The 18,029-nt window shown below is 33.3% G+C and overlaps 1 protein-coding gene across 1 annotated transcript; it reads right to left on the bottom strand.

Annotated features, from left to right (window-relative positions):
- Window positions 1-3,470: 3,470 nt before the first annotated feature.
- Window positions 3,471-16,232, bottom strand: narfl (nuclear prelamin A recognition factor-like). Its single transcript, XM_056453278.1, has 11 exons — window positions 16,156-16,232; window positions 14,640-14,735; window positions 14,411-14,554; window positions 14,196-14,328; window positions 12,396-12,530; window positions 11,650-11,768; window positions 10,248-10,377; window positions 7,637-7,709; window positions 7,408-7,545; window positions 6,665-6,822; window positions 3,471-4,549 (listed from the first exon to the last, which is right to left on the bottom strand). The coding sequence occupies exons 1-11, from the start codon at window positions 16,219-16,221 to the stop codon at window positions 4,308-4,310; spliced, it is 1,434 nt and encodes a 477-aa protein (XP_056309253.1). The 5' UTR covers window positions 16,222-16,232; the 3' UTR covers window positions 3,471-4,307.
- Between the last annotated feature and the right edge of the window lie 1,797 nt (window positions 16,233-18,029).

Raw genomic sequence — 18,029 nt, forward strand, 5'->3', positions numbered from 1 at the left:
CATTAAAACGTGATGTGAGATATATATTTATTTATTTATTTATTTATTTATTTATATTTATATCAGCAATTCCATGCACATGTCAACCTTGCCTTGCCATTTCTGCGTTTTTTGTGTAGGCTTGTATTTTACAGCGCTTTAAAAATACTCAAAAATGTCTCTGTCAGTGTTTAAGCAATTTTATTTAATTTACCAAAGTCACACAAGTGGCAATTTCACATCGGTCACATCCATAACAAAGCTTTTTCTTCATAAATGCATTTATGAATTAATTTCGAATTATTTTTCAAGACACTTTTAAACAGCTTAGTGACATTTAAATGCTTAACTAGGTTAATTTGGTTAACTAGGCAGGTTAGGGTAATTTGGCAAGTTATTGTATAACCATGATTTGTTCTGTAGACTATGGGAAAAAATGTAGCTTAAAGGGGCTAATCATTTTTGCCTTAAAATATTTATAAAAAAATTAAAAACTGCTTTTATTCTAGCTGAAATAAAACAAATAAGACTTTCTCCAGAAGAAAAAAATATAAGAAATACTGTGAATATAAGAAATACTCTCTGTTAAACATCATTTGGGAAATATTTTAAAAAAAGAGAAAGAAAAAAAAAAAAATCAAAGGTGGGCTAATCATTCTGACTTCAACTGTATGTATGCATGTATGTATGTATATATATAAGAAATGCCGAGCAGCTTTTATAGAACTCCAAAGGCTTTTCCTCTCAAAGGGAAAAGTTCAAGAAACTGGCTGAAAAACGGAAGAAAATGCGGCATGTACATATTTTTGAAAACCATTGGAATGACCCAATATATGTGCATATGGGTTCCTTTGGTGGTTTCTATTGCTGTTGTCAATTTAAACTCATCAGCACTTATAACGAGATTGACGTCATTCTCAGCCAGTGACGTCGCGTTCTAAACATTCGATCAGCATTCTTATAAAGCTCCTCGGTTCTCTCTCAGTGTTGTCAGTTTTCTCCGTGTTGCTGTTTGTACTTAACCAAGCTGAGTACAATTCCGACGGTACGAGTGGAGCCACTCCAATTTCATGCTTCGTGAAGCTCCACTCGAGCCCGTGTGTGTGGTTACTCGCGGTATGCGTATTTATTATTCTAACTTTGTTTAATAATATCAGTATCTCCTAAAAAAGGTTTTCTTTAACACATTTTCCGTCTAAAAATTAAATTCCATACTCTCTTATAAAATGAAGACGCTGTTGAGACATGGCATCAAATACAATAGCATACTTCTTTGGACTAACTGGAAAATCAAATTTATCTAAAAATTCACTGTAAGATAATAAATTACCATAAATTATAATTTAAATTTATAAGTTGCCTAACGAATACAATATCATTTTCATACCAATTTTGGAAGAAGAGATTTATTTTTATATTGAATACATCTATTAATCAAATAATATATTTGTTTGGGGGAAAATTGTGCTTAAATACCAGCATCCAGGCCAATAAAGCTTGTTTGTCTTGTCATTTTATAAGACAGAAACTTTTTATTTTGTTTAAAACAAGATTTAAAAAACACTTTACTGCCACCTAGTGGAATAAAGTGAAACCTTGTGAAAGAACATGAACCAATCAGATCGTAAAAAAAGGCAAATAAAACCTTAAAATGCAATCAACAAAAATATGTAATATGCATCGTAAACTTGAGAGGGTTCTCTGTAAAATAAGACCATATTTATCAATCTACTCTAATGTATGTGACCAGGGCACTCTTCTGGATTCCTCTGTGTCCGCGGCCGGACACTATTATTTATATTATTTATTATATTTCCCATTTTTGTATTTTATTAACGTCTAACCCAACCGTCACAGTAATGTAAAAACAGAAGTTGTACCGAGTATTATTTATGTTATCTATTAAATTACCCAATAAAAGGTCACAGTAATGTAAAAAGTATTTATTATTGTTATAGTGTCATAAAAATGATGCTATATCGATGTGCGTATCCGCAGCAGTATCCTATCCTATTTTTTACAGTCTATGATCCAAAGGCGTAGATTTGCTTTTTTGCTTCTTTGACACCACCTAGAATACCCTAGAAACCTGGTGGTTAGCATCTTGAGCTAAATTAATCTCAGATAATAAAAATACTTATCCACGTTTGGAAGATAAGAGGCAATCATAACTTAAATGTTAAAACAGCTATCCTAACATTATTTAATCAATATGTGGCTCTTTTTAGATTTTCGGAAGCTACAGAAATTAAAAATGTAAAAACTGGAAATATGTTGGGACCATTGTTTTTGTTTACATCCCTCAAAATGGTCTATACATGTAATAATACTTTTATATAATGTTATCTTAAAAATAAAACTTTTGAATTCTTGCCTCGACGTTACGGAGACTCGTTTGTGTGTAAGAGAAAAGAGATTTCCACACTTACATGCCACTTCAAAAGAGTTTCTTCGACGGGTTGGAGGGCTGGAGTGTCAATAATCATCGGTGAATGAGCAGATATAAAGCTAGTAGGGGTCGATATTTATTCTTTAAATAAATAAATAACAATTATTTAGCTAAAATGCATACTTGACACTGACAAACACGCAAAATTAACGTACAGATTAATAATGAGGTCACAGGTGTGAATTGTTTTCAACGGCTTTCGAACGCGTCTCAGCTAATCAACATCGAGAACAGTTGTGCCGAGAAACGCTCTCCTGCCGCAAAATGCACCCCCTCATAGACTTTCATTAACATTCTCAGTCTATATATATATATATATATATATATATATATATATATATATATATATATATATATATATATATATATATATATATATATATATATATATATATAAAAAGGCCATAACTGATTAAAACGTAAAAAATATTATTATTTTGATGGATAAAGCAAGGACAAGAAGTGAAACGCATTTTAAACCGCACCAGGCTTACAAATAAATGTAAAATAATAATATTGACTGTAGTGTAGCCTAAAATTAGGCTTTTTGGTGGGTTTTAAACAGACATTAAAGGCTATATGGAACACATAAAATTGTTGTTGCTGTTTTAAACCACACATTAAGCATATACAACAATTCATTTAGTTCCATCAGTATTGTATTTAAAGTCAATCAATCAATCAATCAATCTGTCTGTCTGTCTGTCGTCCGTCCATCTATCTATCTATCTACCCACCCGTCTGTCTGTCTACCTACAGTATCCATCCATCCATCGACCCACCCACCTACCTACCTACCCCTGGCACAACACCAGAACTAACCCTCTCATAAAACTACGAGCATCTTTTTCTTGATGCGAAATTATAGCTGACGTTTATCAAGTTTGTTTGATAAATTGCTCGATGACTCAAGTTATTATACTGTTTAATACAACTGTGATAATATAAAAAATAACCGCATTTATCTACACTTTTTCTTAAATATATAAAAATAGATATAAATTGAATAAATAAAAATCAACTACACCAAACACGTATCAAGTAAAATATACGCTTAGTTTATTTTATCAATAAATATAATTAGCTTGATGGAATGAATACATTCAATTATATTTTTATTACCATCAAAAAAATCAAGAAATATTCACAGAAACAAGACCAAGATACTGTTTTCAGTCCATACCACACAGTAACAAATAAAGTCCATTTAGAGAAGCTCCATTTTTTTACATTTAACAATTTAAGAGAAACAGACTCATCTGTAAATGGAAAAGGAAATGACCCAAGGCAACATTCATGAACATAGAAATAAAATACATAGAGGATTTGATATGTAGTTCTTCAGCAGATACCTTGTAGAAATATATTGGGAGGAAAAAATACTTCATCCACATGCATAAATGCATTTATTGCTTGTTTAGTTGGTGTAGTGTCAGTGCACGTTGATTTAAAATACACAGAAAGATATTAAAGGGTTAGTTCACACAAAAAACTTGAAGATTTTTAGCTGAAACCGTAGTTCATAAAATACAAATCAATGGCCACCGGGACTTAGAGAGTCAAAGAGACACATCCAGGAAAAACACAATTAATACATTATTTACAAAACTGCAACATTATTACGTCAACCCATAGCCGTGGTTGGTTTACATCACCTTTATTTAAAAATACTCATGTCATGAGGAGCCTCGGGTATTTATTATTGACTTTTTATTATTGACCACAGCTGAACTAAAAATCTGAACTTTGCAGCTAGTGGGTGAGTAAATGAACAGCAAATATACATTTGTGTGTGAACTATCCCTTTAATATAGTGTTTGTTTGTTTCTTAATCAAACAAATAAACAATAAATTGGTCGATCAGTATCTGGGCAGCTCCTTACCACTTTATACTCAGTCCATTGGCATTTTTTTCAACAGCGTGGTACTGTGTGTGCAGTAGCTGTCGGGCTTTCTCCTCTCCCACGCTCTCTAACCAGCCCTGATAGAGTTCAGCCACTCGTGAGTCGTCCTCTGGCACAGAGGGATGTTCGCTGCCATAAACCTCCTCCACCTGCTGAAGTAACTCTTTGTTGGACTGATCTGCTGAAGGCTTGAGCTGCCCGCCGCCATTCAGACATCCTGATAAAACAAGCAAAGCGGCATTTAACATTCATACATTATGCAAATTTACAACGGACAGTCTCTGATAATCATCAAAATTCAACATGGTTTACATGCACTCAGGATGGAAAAGATTCGTTTGACAATGAAACAAAAGCCAAACTATATTATTCAAATTATATACTGATGAGGTTATGTTTTTCTGTATGACATACCCCTTATGTGCACTTAGAGATACACTTAAGTGACACTTATTTTCATCCACTCTGGGGTGTTTTTGAGTCTTAATTTGGCCATGATCTTTTCTGTGTATCAGCTAGCAGGATGATTTTTGGTGATAAATCTTATTTTGACACATATTTTGGGAAAATTCTTTGAAATTCGTAAAGAACTCAACAATACACTACGGGCAAAATTTCTACCCTTTTGTTAAGTTCGGGATGAAAACATCCACAGAATTAAACTGCTGTAAAAATGCATCAGATAAATATTTCTTTCATTTTTTTTTTGCATAAATCTGTTAATCAACCTCAATCCTGATCAGAACTACTAAACTGTTTAGAAATTGACAGGATTTTAACTCTTTAATTGCCCAATTCATAAATTATGTCACTGATTTGGTGAAAAACACACACAAAATGACATAGTTTCAATATAAAAAAGTAATTGTGGACTGGTTTTTTAAAACCTGTTATCAACCAAACCTAAACAAATAAATAATTAAATAATTGTATTTATTAATTAATATTTGGACTGGTGCTCTTTAGATTATATTGCAGTTCTTTATTTATAGCTCCTTCGTGGTATAATTCTTAAAAAAAGAGTCTCCATAAGCTGCCGGTTGTGTACAATGACTGTAAGAGGATTGTGCTTCATAAACCTAGATGGTGCAGTTCAAGAGATTATTCTGTGTGAGTTTGATCATTTCCAGCTTTGATGAGGATTTGATTTAAGTTTATTTGTCGACTGGAGAATTCTCATACTAGCATCCTAATGTTGCTGACAAATCCTAGGCTTACTGATGTGCGTTATCAATCACCGCTGAGGAATTATTGGCATAACTGTTGTTTTTAATGTGTATTGTTTGGTTTGTTTGGCTTGTTTTTTCTTCCGCTGGCTGAATGGATGTTGTAAAGTAGGCATTTCACTCAGAAAGTTCGGGAAAGGGGTTTCAGAAGAGTTATTACAACCTAACAGACACCTCCTGTACACCATTTCTCTTTGTTGTCATAATTGACAGTTGGAGGGGCGTGGTTAAGTATGTCACGCCCCAATACATTAAAATCACATCATCTGATCATTTAACTGAAAACAAACAGGAAGTGCATTTTCAGATTTCATTTATAGATTAAAAGGGCAAACAATGTTGTTTTCTTAGTGACATGCACACATGAATTGTTTAACACAATACTGGCAAAGTGAGGTAACAAAATCATATGGTCAGTTTTGATTTCTTGGGGACTTTAAAGCCCTGAGAAATGCACACTATAAAATACAATAATGCCTTAGCTTTCCAATAGCACTGTTCCAATTCATTTGTCCTTTAAAGATTTAAAAATAAATCTTGGTTAAAGCATTTCAAGCCTTTAACCAAATCAACCAGCTACAAGTATATTCACAAAATCACAAACTAAATTAAATAGAAGTCTTCAAATATAAAAAGTATATAAAAATCAGTCAAAAACTCAAAAGTACAAGACTGTAGTATAGCTTTAATGGCGAAAGGAAGTGCATTCACATCAAGCATTGTGAATGGCATCAAATAAAAAATGGCGGGGAAATATAAAACTGAAAAATAAATAAACAAATAAAGTATTTTGAGAGTGTAGGAAAACCCAAGTGACACAAAACACTAAAAATTACTCATTCATTCATTTTCCTTCAGTTTAGTCTCCATTTCAGAGGTCACCACAGCGAAATGAACCGCTAACTATTCCAGCATATGTATTACGCAGCAGATGCCCTTCTAGCTGCAACACAGTACTAGGAAACTAAAAAATAATTTAATAATATTTATAATAATAAAACATATTTACAAAATGTATTATTCAATACAGCTCAAATAAAAAAAACAGCAAATTTGATGTTCATTTCAAACTGAAGTCAGAAAAAGGGAGTTTTGAGATGTCCTACCTGAAGGACATGCCATTACTTCGACAAAGTGGTATGGTGATTTGCCTCGCTTCAGCTTCTGCACCAGGTTCTGAATGTTCCTGAAGCCGTAGACAGCAGCAAACTGCAGCAGAACTTGACCATCCTTCTCTAGAGTCACTTCCTGGAAGTCTTTATTTCTATGTGAATATATAAAAAAAGAGAAAAACAAAGATCTTGGTCTCACTTTATTTTGATGGTCTATTTGAGTATTAGTAGACTGTCTGCTTAATATCTGTTGATATGCTCCTTCAAGAGACATTTAACTGCCTATAAGAAACTGTCAACTTTCACTAACCCCAATCTAACAGTCTACTTATAATCTAATGAGAATTAGTTGGCATGTAGATGCAATCAATGTAACTTAAATTCAACAAACAGGCCATCAAAATAAAGTGTGACAAAAACTCTTACAAAAAAAGTGCAGAGTAGCTTCCAAAGTACTTAAAGCATTATGGTAATTTTGGTAGTTTCATGAAGAACATACTTAACATAACACTATAGTTTTTTTTGTTTTAATGCCATGTCTGTACCAATATTCACGGAAACATTTTAATACAATTAACAAAAAGCTATGTAAGTGATAAGCTATGCATTTATTGCAATTATTCCTTTTGTTAAATACATAATAAATAATAGTCCTATTTATTTACATTTTGTTAATAGATTTCATGCATAAAAATACATTTAAATTCATAAACATGATGCACATTTACAGCACATACTTCATTATCTTGTAAGTGAGCTGATCAACGTCGACACCGAACAGTTGTTTGGCAGCATGTTTGTAGATGTGATGAAGATATCCGCCAGATCCACTTCCTGCGTGGCCCAAAAGCTCCTCACCACACACATTACTAAACCTAAAACACACATTCGCATCACAAAACTCACCAGATGACTCCATTTTATAATGTATAGCTGAATTATACTGTGAAGAGATGAAGAGCGCACATAGTGTCTAACGGTGCCGGCTGTACATCCCTCAAGGACACCTTCTCCTCTTCTAGCATCTTCAAAACTTCACCTGTCAATCAGAGAAAATCCAGTATGAGTGTTTCAGACTCAATCTTTTAGCCATAATGGTTGACTTCAGCTTGTCTTTTTAAGGCATGGTTCACACCAGAATAAACATTTGCTGCTCCTCACTCACAGACCATCAAATATGTAGATTTTTTTTCTTCAGTAGAACATTGAAGAAGATCTTTGGTGATTATTGCTGACCATGAGATTAATTGTCAATGGCAGGCCCACACAGACTCTGCTCCCACAAAAATACACAAAACAGAGATTTCTTGTCTATTTATTTACGTATGCAAATGTGAGCTAATGTGATATTAAATGTAGATTCTGTCTGGCCCTGGTCAATGGTAACCATCTCTATGCTAGTCTTAAAAACATATACAAGCTAAACAAAATATATACCCATGGCTCCTGGTGAAACATTTAAGTACTCAGACAAAACAATAACTCTGTCCAAATAATTGAACGTTATATTTAGCATTATAACCTGTAATTTACAGCCTTGACAAATGATCCTGAGTGAGCGTCTGATTTCTGCACTAGTCATCAGTTACAACCAGTTTATTTTAGACTACTGGATTAACCAGTTCACTCTGTTAGCACAGATCTACAAGTTACTGTATTTAATCTGTATTTAAACGGACAAACCACAACCCTGTAATGATAATAAGTAAAGGTGCGGTCGAACTAATGACTCCCTATTGACTTCTATTCATATACATGTGAATGCACTAGACTAAAAAATGAAAGCTTGTGCATGAGGTTTGTCCTTCACTGCATTCCAAAGTTCAAGCTTGGTGAACACTGACCTGTGAATTCGCATCCCGCGAATGCCAAATAGTGACCTCTCTATAGCTTCGTCACATCATCTTGTTTTATCCTGCCCCTTTTAACCCACAACATCTGAACAAATTTCGCACGCATAAAGTCTAAAACCAAAACTTATATTTGTTTGTTTTTTAACTGTGTTTTCATTAACGTTTTTATAAACATAGTAAACACATAACATTTACTTACAATGTTTAAATTCACAAAAAATAAACAAATAGGTAAAAAATAATAATAGATAGATCTATCTTTTTTAAGCTGTCACTATTATTTATTCACTATTGTATATTCATTCATTAATTCATGAATAAATAATAATGACAGCTTAAAAAAGATAATACACTACATAAAAAAGGGGAAAAAAAACATAGTCAAATGAATAAATAAACTCCAATATAAAGACAATAACTACAACAAACCCCCTGACAGCATTTACAAGATCAAGTAAATATGTATATATTTACTTAGGGGACTTAGTCAGGGAGGTGATCAATGTCTTGATGGTCACTCTGTCTGAGCTCCAGCGTTCTTCTGTGGAGAGAGGAGAACCTTTCAGAAGGACAACCATCTGTGGAGCAATCCCCCAATCAGGTCTGTATGGTAGGGTGGCCAGAGGGAAGTCATTCCCCGCCTGGAATTTGCCAAAAGGACTCTCAGACCATAAGAAACAAAATTCTCTGGTCTGATGAGACTAAAATTGAACTTTTTGCAGTGAATGCAAGGCATTTTTTTGGGAGAAAACTAGCCAGTGCTCATCACCATGCTAATACCATACCATGGTGGTAGCAGCATCATACTGTGGGGATGTTTTTCAGCAGCAGGAAGACTAGTCAGGATAGAGGGAAAGATGAATTTAGCAATGGACTGAGACATCCTGAATGAAAACCTGCTTCAGAGTGCTCTTGACCTCAGACTGGGGTGACGGTTCATCTTCCAGCAGGACAATGACCCAAAGCACATCACCAAAATATCAATGGAGTGGCTTTACAATAACTCTGCGAATGTCCTTGAGTGGCCCAGCCAGAGCCCAGACCTAAATCCTATTGAACTCTGGTGAGATCTCAAAATCGCTTCCCATCCAACCTGAGAGAGGTTGAGAGGTACTGCCAAGAGAAATGGGCAAAAAATGTTCCCAAGGACAGGTGTGCCAAGCTTATGGCATCATATTAAAAAAGACTTGAGGCTGTAATTGCTGCCAAAGGTGCATCAACAAAGTATTGAGCAAAGGCTGTGAATACTGATGTACATGTGATTTTTCAGGTTCTTTATTTTTAATACATTCACAACAATTTCAAAAAAATCTTTTTTTTCACATTGTCATTATGGGGTATTGTGTGTAGAATATTGAGGAAATAAATAAATTTAATCTATTTTGAAATAGAAAAGGCTGAAAAAATAAAACAAATTGGAAAAAGTGAAGCAGTATGAACACTTTCCGAATGCACTGTATATATCTAATTAAGCCTTTGTGTCCATTCTGTCAAAGTAGATCGGTGGGTCTTCATCCAGTTCACTGTAATTATCTACCTAGCCGTTATTAATAATATATGTAGTGCAAATATGTGAGACTTACTGTACTGATCAGGGGGGAAGCCATCACGCAAAAAATATACAGTATATCTTCTTAATCTTGAATGTCCTAATAGGGACTAAATTAGCAGCTAATATAGAAGGAACTGTGAACTGTTCCTTTAATGTGGTTAGATTCACTCACCTGAAGTGATGACACAGTCCACCTCTCTGGTCTCGTGCTCACTGAGATAGAAGTCTGGTCTGGAAGCCTCTAGTTTTTTGTCATAGCAGGGCATCACAGTAACATGGTAAATCATCTGTGGTGAAACCCCCTGTTAAAGCAAAAGATGGAGAAAAAAGGTCTCATACCTCATCTGACATAGTAATGCTTCAATATATCCTAGCTTGAAATGGATGTTGACATCAGAAAAGTCATTTAAATATAAAGTAAAAACAAATGTTATTTAATTAATATATATGTGTGTATATATATATATATATATGTATATAGTTATCAGCTAGATATCAGTTGGAGATTAAATTATTATCACTCTTGTGAAATGTTCATTCTTTTTCAAATATTTCCTAAATGCGGTTTAACGAACTTAACATATTTTTAAAAATATTTTGTTTTAAATAACTATAATCTAATAACTAATTTCTTTTGTTTTTGTATTTTGACTACCCAAGTTAATTATGCATGTCCAACATCAGTGGTTTATTCTGTAGCCAATATATTAATCCTGACCGTAGCATACACTTATTTATTTTTTATTCATGTCACAGGAGGGCTAACAAGTTTGTCTTCAACTGTATGCCTACAGGAACATGTATGTGTATGTATATTATTTAATGCATCTTTGACAAATATTTAACAACATCAATTTCCTTTCAAAATCAATTAATCATTCAAATTAAAAATGCTGTTTATGTTAATATTAAATCAAGTAAATCCAACATCAAACATTTAAGTATGTTCTATTAAGTGAAAACATTTTTAAAAAATATGACACTCTTAACTCAAGTGAAAGATTTGTGAAGATCGCATACCACTGTATTTACTTTAGTAATGTCAATATTCAATGCAAATAGAGGAGTGCATCATTGTTCTTTTCTGGAGTTCTAGTAAAAGCTGGCAAACAAAAGCTTTACATGTACAAAATATCAAGGGACCTATGCAAACTTTATAATCAGTATAAATAAGAGCAACAACACAAGTAAGTCATAAAAAAACCATTTATATTAAGAACAAACTAAGTGTTACATAACCTTCAAATCAGGCTCAGAAAATATTTCGACATGTTTTAATTGTGTCTGGCACAAAGCATTGTGGGCAGGTCTTCTGTCTCCGAACAGAAGCTCAATAACTACTTGACGGTAATAGATTAATTAAGGTGTTTACATGTCTGTACTACACTTCAATGATGCCACTAAAACCAGTATGCTCCACATGTCTTCATTCGATTTCTGTTTAGTTCAATCATGACTTTAGTCGGATTAGGTCATCAAAAACCTTTGTTTGCATGGTAGACTCTTAATCAGAGTCTTAATCATATTGAAATCAGATTATTGTTGTTCATGTTAACGTTCTCATTGTTTATTACCTTCTGAGATGCAAAATATCCTTTGACTAGAGAGCCCATGATCTGCTGGGGCGAGCGGGTTGTGCTGATGTACGGCAGGATGAATTCTCCATGAGTCTTCTCAGCATAGCAAATCCACCCTGAGCAAAACATAAAGAGGTCATTTAACACAAATCCATACTAGAACTTACATAAGACACATTACTGTGAATATCTAATGCAATAACGAGCAGATGACTCTTTTATAAACAGCAGATTCCAGGACTTTTTAAGTCACCAATAATTTTAAATCAAGCACTTTTGTAATTCACAGCCCCAGCATTATATAGCGCCCTGAAAGTCCTTACTGTACTTAACATTTCACTTACACTTAACATTTACATTAAAAATGTCTGAGTAATGATGATGTTTTGAATGTGACATTTTCCAAAAATTGAGTAATTTAAATAAAAGGTAGTTTTTAAACAGTCACATTGAAAGACATTGGATCAAATTTGTTGAATTTTATACTAGTAATGTTCTGAAATATTGATAAAATGTCCATTATTTGTCATAGTTCTTGTACAAGATTAAATTTAAGGTTTTTAAAGCTTTTTTCGTTCTTATTTTGACAGCAGCACAACTGTTGAAATAACAACGTAAACAATTTTCATTTCACATTTAATTTAAGCACTTTTTCTTGTTTTTAAGTACTTTCCAGCCCTTCAATCCATAAGTCTGAAATTCAAGTACTTCAAAGAAGCATGGGAACCCTGAGATGAGGCTACCTGGACATGCAGATGCCAGCATAGGCAAGGCCTTCTTGTCTGTTTCCCTCCGACTTAATCGCTGTAGAAACTCCCTCTGGCTCTCTATCAGGCTGAAGGAGCGACTGAAGGCCGTGTCAAACACATGATGCACGCCTGAAAGACCAGAATGACACTTTCATGATCTCAATATACAGAGGAAGAAAGATTAATAGATGAATAATAGAAACTTTTTAGTTTTTAGAATATTATCTTAATCTAATTGTGATTTCTGACTCTTATGATTGAGTTTTTACATCTCACAATTCAGAATCCTTTACTCTTAAGTGTGTATTTTGCATATTTATTTTTCCCTCCGAATTCTGAGTTTGCATATCACAATTTCATTAAATATTACTAGTTTAACTTTCACTATTCTGACACTTTTAACATTTTCTGAGTATCCAGTTTGCAAATTTTGTGCTTTTTCTGATGTTTTCCTCTGAATTCTGAGTATTCAGTTTGCAAATTTTGTGGATTTTTTTCTGATGTTTTTAAAATTTTCTTCTGAACTCTGAGTATTCAGTTTGCAAATTTTGTGTTTTTTTTGTTTTCCCATTTTCCCTCTGAATTTTGAGTATTCAGTTTGCAAATTTTAGTTTTTCTGATGTTTTGCAATTTATTCCTGCAATACGGACTTTTGTCCCCTCACTATTGTGAATTTACATTTCTGATTTTTTTTTTTTTTTGTGAGAACACTTTTTTGTATAGTTTCATTTAGTTTACATTTTGACATTTTCACCAGTATTGTTTGTTAGATCTTTTTTTTCTTAATCAGCATCACAAGTTTGTTTCAAAATTCTGCATTATTTCTCAAATTTCTAAGATCACAACTGACAAACCTGGCCTTTTCCTCACAATTCTTAATACATTGTATTCGTAATATGTATAATATATATATATATATATATATTTTTTTTTTTTTTGAGAACTCGCTTTTTTGACTTTTCTCTTTTAACCAGAATAGTAAGATATAAACAGACTTGTATGATTTAAACTATGAGCTGTTCAAAGGCAAAATAAAAAAAATCTGAGAAAATAGTCAAAATACTAAAAGATGAACTCAAACTGCAAGAAAAATACTCATAAGTTTGTATCTTGCAATTGCATTTTTACCTCAGAATTCTGAGTTTACAGTTTGCAAATTAGATATTTTTTTCTGAAATGAAACTTTTTTTCCTATGAATTTGAAGTATCCAGTTTGGAAATTTTATGTTTTTCTGACATTTTATCAAATGTTTCCTCTGAATTCTGAATATCCAGTTTGCAATTCTGACATTTTTTCACCTCAATCAGTACTGTGATTTTACATTTCAGATTTTTTTTTACCCAAGTATTGCGAGTTTAGTTTCATTTTCTTTTACATCCAGAAATTCTGATGTTTTCCTCAGTATTGTTTGTTAGACCTTTTTTTCTTATTCAGCATCACAAGTTTGTTTCAAAACTCTGCATTATTTTCTTAAATTTCTATGATTAGAAATGAGAAACCCGGCTTTTCATCAGATTTCCCAATTCTTTGTGTTTTGTAATACAAAAAGTTTTTGAGAACTCACAATTCTGACTTTACTCTTTTAGTCAAAACAGTAAGAAATAAACAGAATTGTACGATTTAAACTATGAGCTGTTCAAAGACAAAATAGGAAAATCTGAGAAAATACCAAAATATAAATTCAGACCTGCAAGAAAAAGTGAACTGTAAGATTTTATTTTTAATTCTGAGGCCAGAAATAAATTCTCCTATAGAAAGATGACTGTTCTGATGAACAGCAGACTCAAACTCACCCAAATTTTTCAGGAAGCCGGTGAGTCTATGGGCCACTTCACTGCTGCTGATACCATAGTGTGCAGCAAGAGAAGCTCTGGACTGAGGCGATACAGACACCACCACCACCTTCTGCTCAGTGCTGCTAACCTGCTGCTGACAGACAAACATGTTATAGATTAACTATTCAACTGGGACAAAAGTTGCAGCTAAACAAGTGAAATGTACCGATAACCTTATTATGGCGTAGCACACGGTACAGTTCTTCATGACTCTGTTGTGTGATTAGGACACTTTCAGCAGATGTGATGCAGCCACTGCAAGCCAGACAGTCATTCAGAGTAATTTTCGCTTTCTCCAACTTTTGTCTTTGACCATCCTGGGAACCAAGCATTTATTTAATATATCCATCATCTCTTGTCAAATGCTGGCTCAAAATAGAAGTCACATTTATTACAACTTACCTGATGGACCTGAAAATAACTACCGTCGTCTTCTATCTGGATTTTCGCCACAGATCGACCCTGTTTCTTTTCCACTTTTACAGGCTTCACACATTCCTGTGATTCAGGGAATTCAGTGATTATTTTTTTATTCAGCGTGAAAAATTGATCATAAGAGTCAGAAAGGGTATTTATAATTGTACAAATTACTGATATTTCAATTAAATGCTATTATTTTGCTGTCTTTTTTATTCGTCAAAGAATGAAAAGGATAACAGCAAAAGTATGTGACAGTGAAGACTAAATTAGACATTTTTTCATAGGTTTTTCACAAAATTATATTCAAAAATACATTTAAATACAGTTTTTGTGATCATATAAATACGCTTTAGTTTGCACAAAACACAGGGTTTCTGCAGGTTTCACTAAGTCAAATTTAAGATGTTTTAAGACCTTTTTAAGAATATAATAAAGCAAATTTCAAACTTATACAGGCCTAAACGCTAAGGACTGGATCTAAAGACATGGTTGGGCCAATGAAAAAGGTTTTAACTTGTCTCACCAAAACTTTAATTTAGTAATTTCTTAACCACATAGCTGAAATGTGTCAAAACAAGCTAAATCTAGTAAATAATAGTTAAAAAAAACTATAATAAATTACATTTTTGCACAACAGTCTATGGAAAATGTAAAACCAAATGTTATTGTGAGGAAGATTTTATTAAAAAGGATCATTGGTAATTGGTCGGCCCGATAGACACAGGAAAATTAAGACCTGTTTAAAATGATTTAAGACCTACAACCCAAAATGTCAGTAAATTTAAGACCTTTGAAGGCCTAAAATTTTGTTTTTGAAATATAAAACAACTTTAACACTTTTCAAGACCCTGCGGACACCCTGAAAACATATCTTTTAAGTAAACTATTGAAGTAATGTACGTATAGTGGCCAAATTTAATTTCAGACACTTCTGTGATAGTTAAAATGTATGACTATCAATGAATCAGATGACAAATATGACATTTTAAATATTAATAATGCCTTATTCATTAACTCATTTACTTTAAAGCTGTTTTCACCGTCTTTTTAAGAAATAAAACACTTGGTTTCATATACTATTACCAACTGTGATGTCATTCAGGTATTTCAGTGTGTTTGAGAGTATTTATTAGGGCTAACGTTACATACATTCGCACACACATTAGTTACTTTAAAGCTCACTAAGTTAGGTTTTACAGTCATTTTCTGTGTCTGACACTGCAAACAACAGACACAAACACGAGATTCTAAGTGCTTGCTAACTAACAGTCATCGTATTTTACAAAACTCATAAACAAGACTTGACAAGAACGCTTATTTACAAATTATCCATATCTACGTTACAGTTACATCAGTTTATCTCATGATCATCTGACCGGTGTTCTTTAAACAGATGTTCATTGACCAATCAATACATTCAGCCCAACCAGTAAATGGTCTGAATGTCTATAAATGTATCTGTTTATAGTAATATTTTGCTCTGAAACATCAAATCAACCTGAGACGGAGTGATAAAGTCATCCAGATCCGTGAGCTGAAGCACTCCGCTGAAATGCGACGCCATTGTTTTTAGTGCTAGACACTTTCCTGTGAGGTGGTTGGTAGGGGTCAGTTGAATGACGTCTGAATCCTCCAATCACAGACAGCGCTAAAGTGACTCTGCCCAATCAAAACAAAGATTGAGAGCTAAAGAGCGGGACTTAAAGAAAAAAGTTGTTACAAAGGTCAACTGTCAGGTTATGCTGTCGCTGAGGGAAGTCTTTCAGCGTCGACGGGTTTTTCCTTTAAGTATTACAGAAAATTCACGTTAAAAATATCCATTAGATAATATATTTTATATAATTTGAAGACATATTATTGATTTGGTTCTAAAACCGTAAATGCAAACTTCAATTAAAATATTATAATTTCAATAGGCCTTGGAATATCTTCAAATGAAAACAATACAGTAGATATTTTGGGGAAAACAATTGTCTTTTCTGTATTTTCTGAAAATTATCAATATAAACATTACTACTGTAAATTATAATTTTGAAAGTAAAATGTAATTTATGTCTGTGGTTCAAAGTACAGCATATAATTCAAATAGAAGAAAGTTGCTGGTTCGAGTCCCAGATGGGTCAGTTGACATTTCTGTATAGAGTTTGCATGTTCTCCCTGTGTTCACGTGGGTTTCCTCTAGGTGCTCCGGTTTACACCACAGTCCAAAGACATGCGCTATAGGTGAGTTGAATAAGCTAAATTGGCCGTAGTGTATGTGTGTAAATGAGTATGTGTGGATGTTTCCCAGTACTGGGTTGCAGCTGGAAGGGTATCTGCTGTCTAAAACATATGCTGGATAAGTTGGCGGTTCATTCCGCTGTGGCGACCCCTGGTAAATAAAAGTGACTAAGTTGAAGTACAATGAATATTATTATGTACATAATAATCAGTAATGTTTCTTAAGCATCAAATCCACATATCTGAATGATTTCTGAAGGATCATGTGACATTGAAGACTAGAGTAATGCTGAAAATCCAGCCTTGAGTCACACGAATCAATTAAATTTGAAAACACATTCACATAGAAAATGATTGTAAATTATTTTAATATTACTGTTTTAATACATACCTAAAACATACATGCTAAAAAAACAATATAACTCCAAGTGTTCCCCTTATTTTTTTGAGCAGTATATTTCCGAACAAATAAATGCACACTTCTAAATAAATACAATTGATGTGTGGTTTGTTAGGATAGGAAAATGAGATGCAACTATTTGAACATCTAGAATTTGAGGGTGGATCTTAAAATAAAAACTTAAATGATCTCAATTCAATTCTTAGCAATGCACATTATTATTAAACTGAAATTAAGTTTTAATATATTCTATTCAAGTTAATTTGTATTATGGTTTTCACAATAATTATTGTTTTAAAGCAGCTTTCCTTAAGGTGCACCCAAGGTAGCAAAGAATTCTGACCCAGATTTGACATAAAGCTGACACAGCAGGTATTTGTCCGGCACTGGCATACAGCATGTGAGGCAAACATAGTCTGGGTTTGGCAGAGGTACCATCTTTAAGGCGGCACATAAGACTTGGACCAGATAAAATGTAGTATTTGGCCCAGATGTTAAAAATGTATATGTGGGCCACTTAAGTTTGGCCTATCTTGACCCACTTTTAAAATACATTTAAATTAATTTTGAGTAACGAAAATATTCTACCATGACACACCAACATATCTGGCCCAATTATGGGTTATTAACTTGGCCCAGATATGGTCCATGTTTGGCCCTTATATGGAAGCCAGACTAAACACAGGGTTTCTGCAGGTTTCACCAAGTCAAATTTAAGATGTTTTAAGACCTTTTTAAGAATATAATAAAGC

Source organism: Danio aesculapii, chromosome 3, assembly GCF_903798145.1.
Source record: "Danio aesculapii chromosome 3, fDanAes4.1, whole genome shotgun sequence".
NCBI classification, from domain to species: domain Eukaryota; kingdom Metazoa; phylum Chordata; class Actinopteri; order Cypriniformes; family Danionidae; genus Danio; species Danio aesculapii.

Excerpts from the sequence above, each read along its gene's own strand:
- narfl (XM_056453278.1), bottom strand. The coding sequence starts at position 16,221 with ATGGCGTCGCATTTCAGCGGAGTGCTTCAGCTCACGGATCTGGATGAC. Across the intron at positions 14,329-14,410 it reads GTGTGCTACGCCATAATAAG|CAGGTTAGCAGCACTGAGCA; the intron begins GTTATCGGTACA and ends GTCTGTCAGCAG. Across the intron at positions 7,546-7,636 it reads CCGGCACCGTTAGACACTAT|GTTTAGTAATGTGTGTGGTG; the intron begins GTGCGCTCTTCA and ends TGTGTGTTTTAG.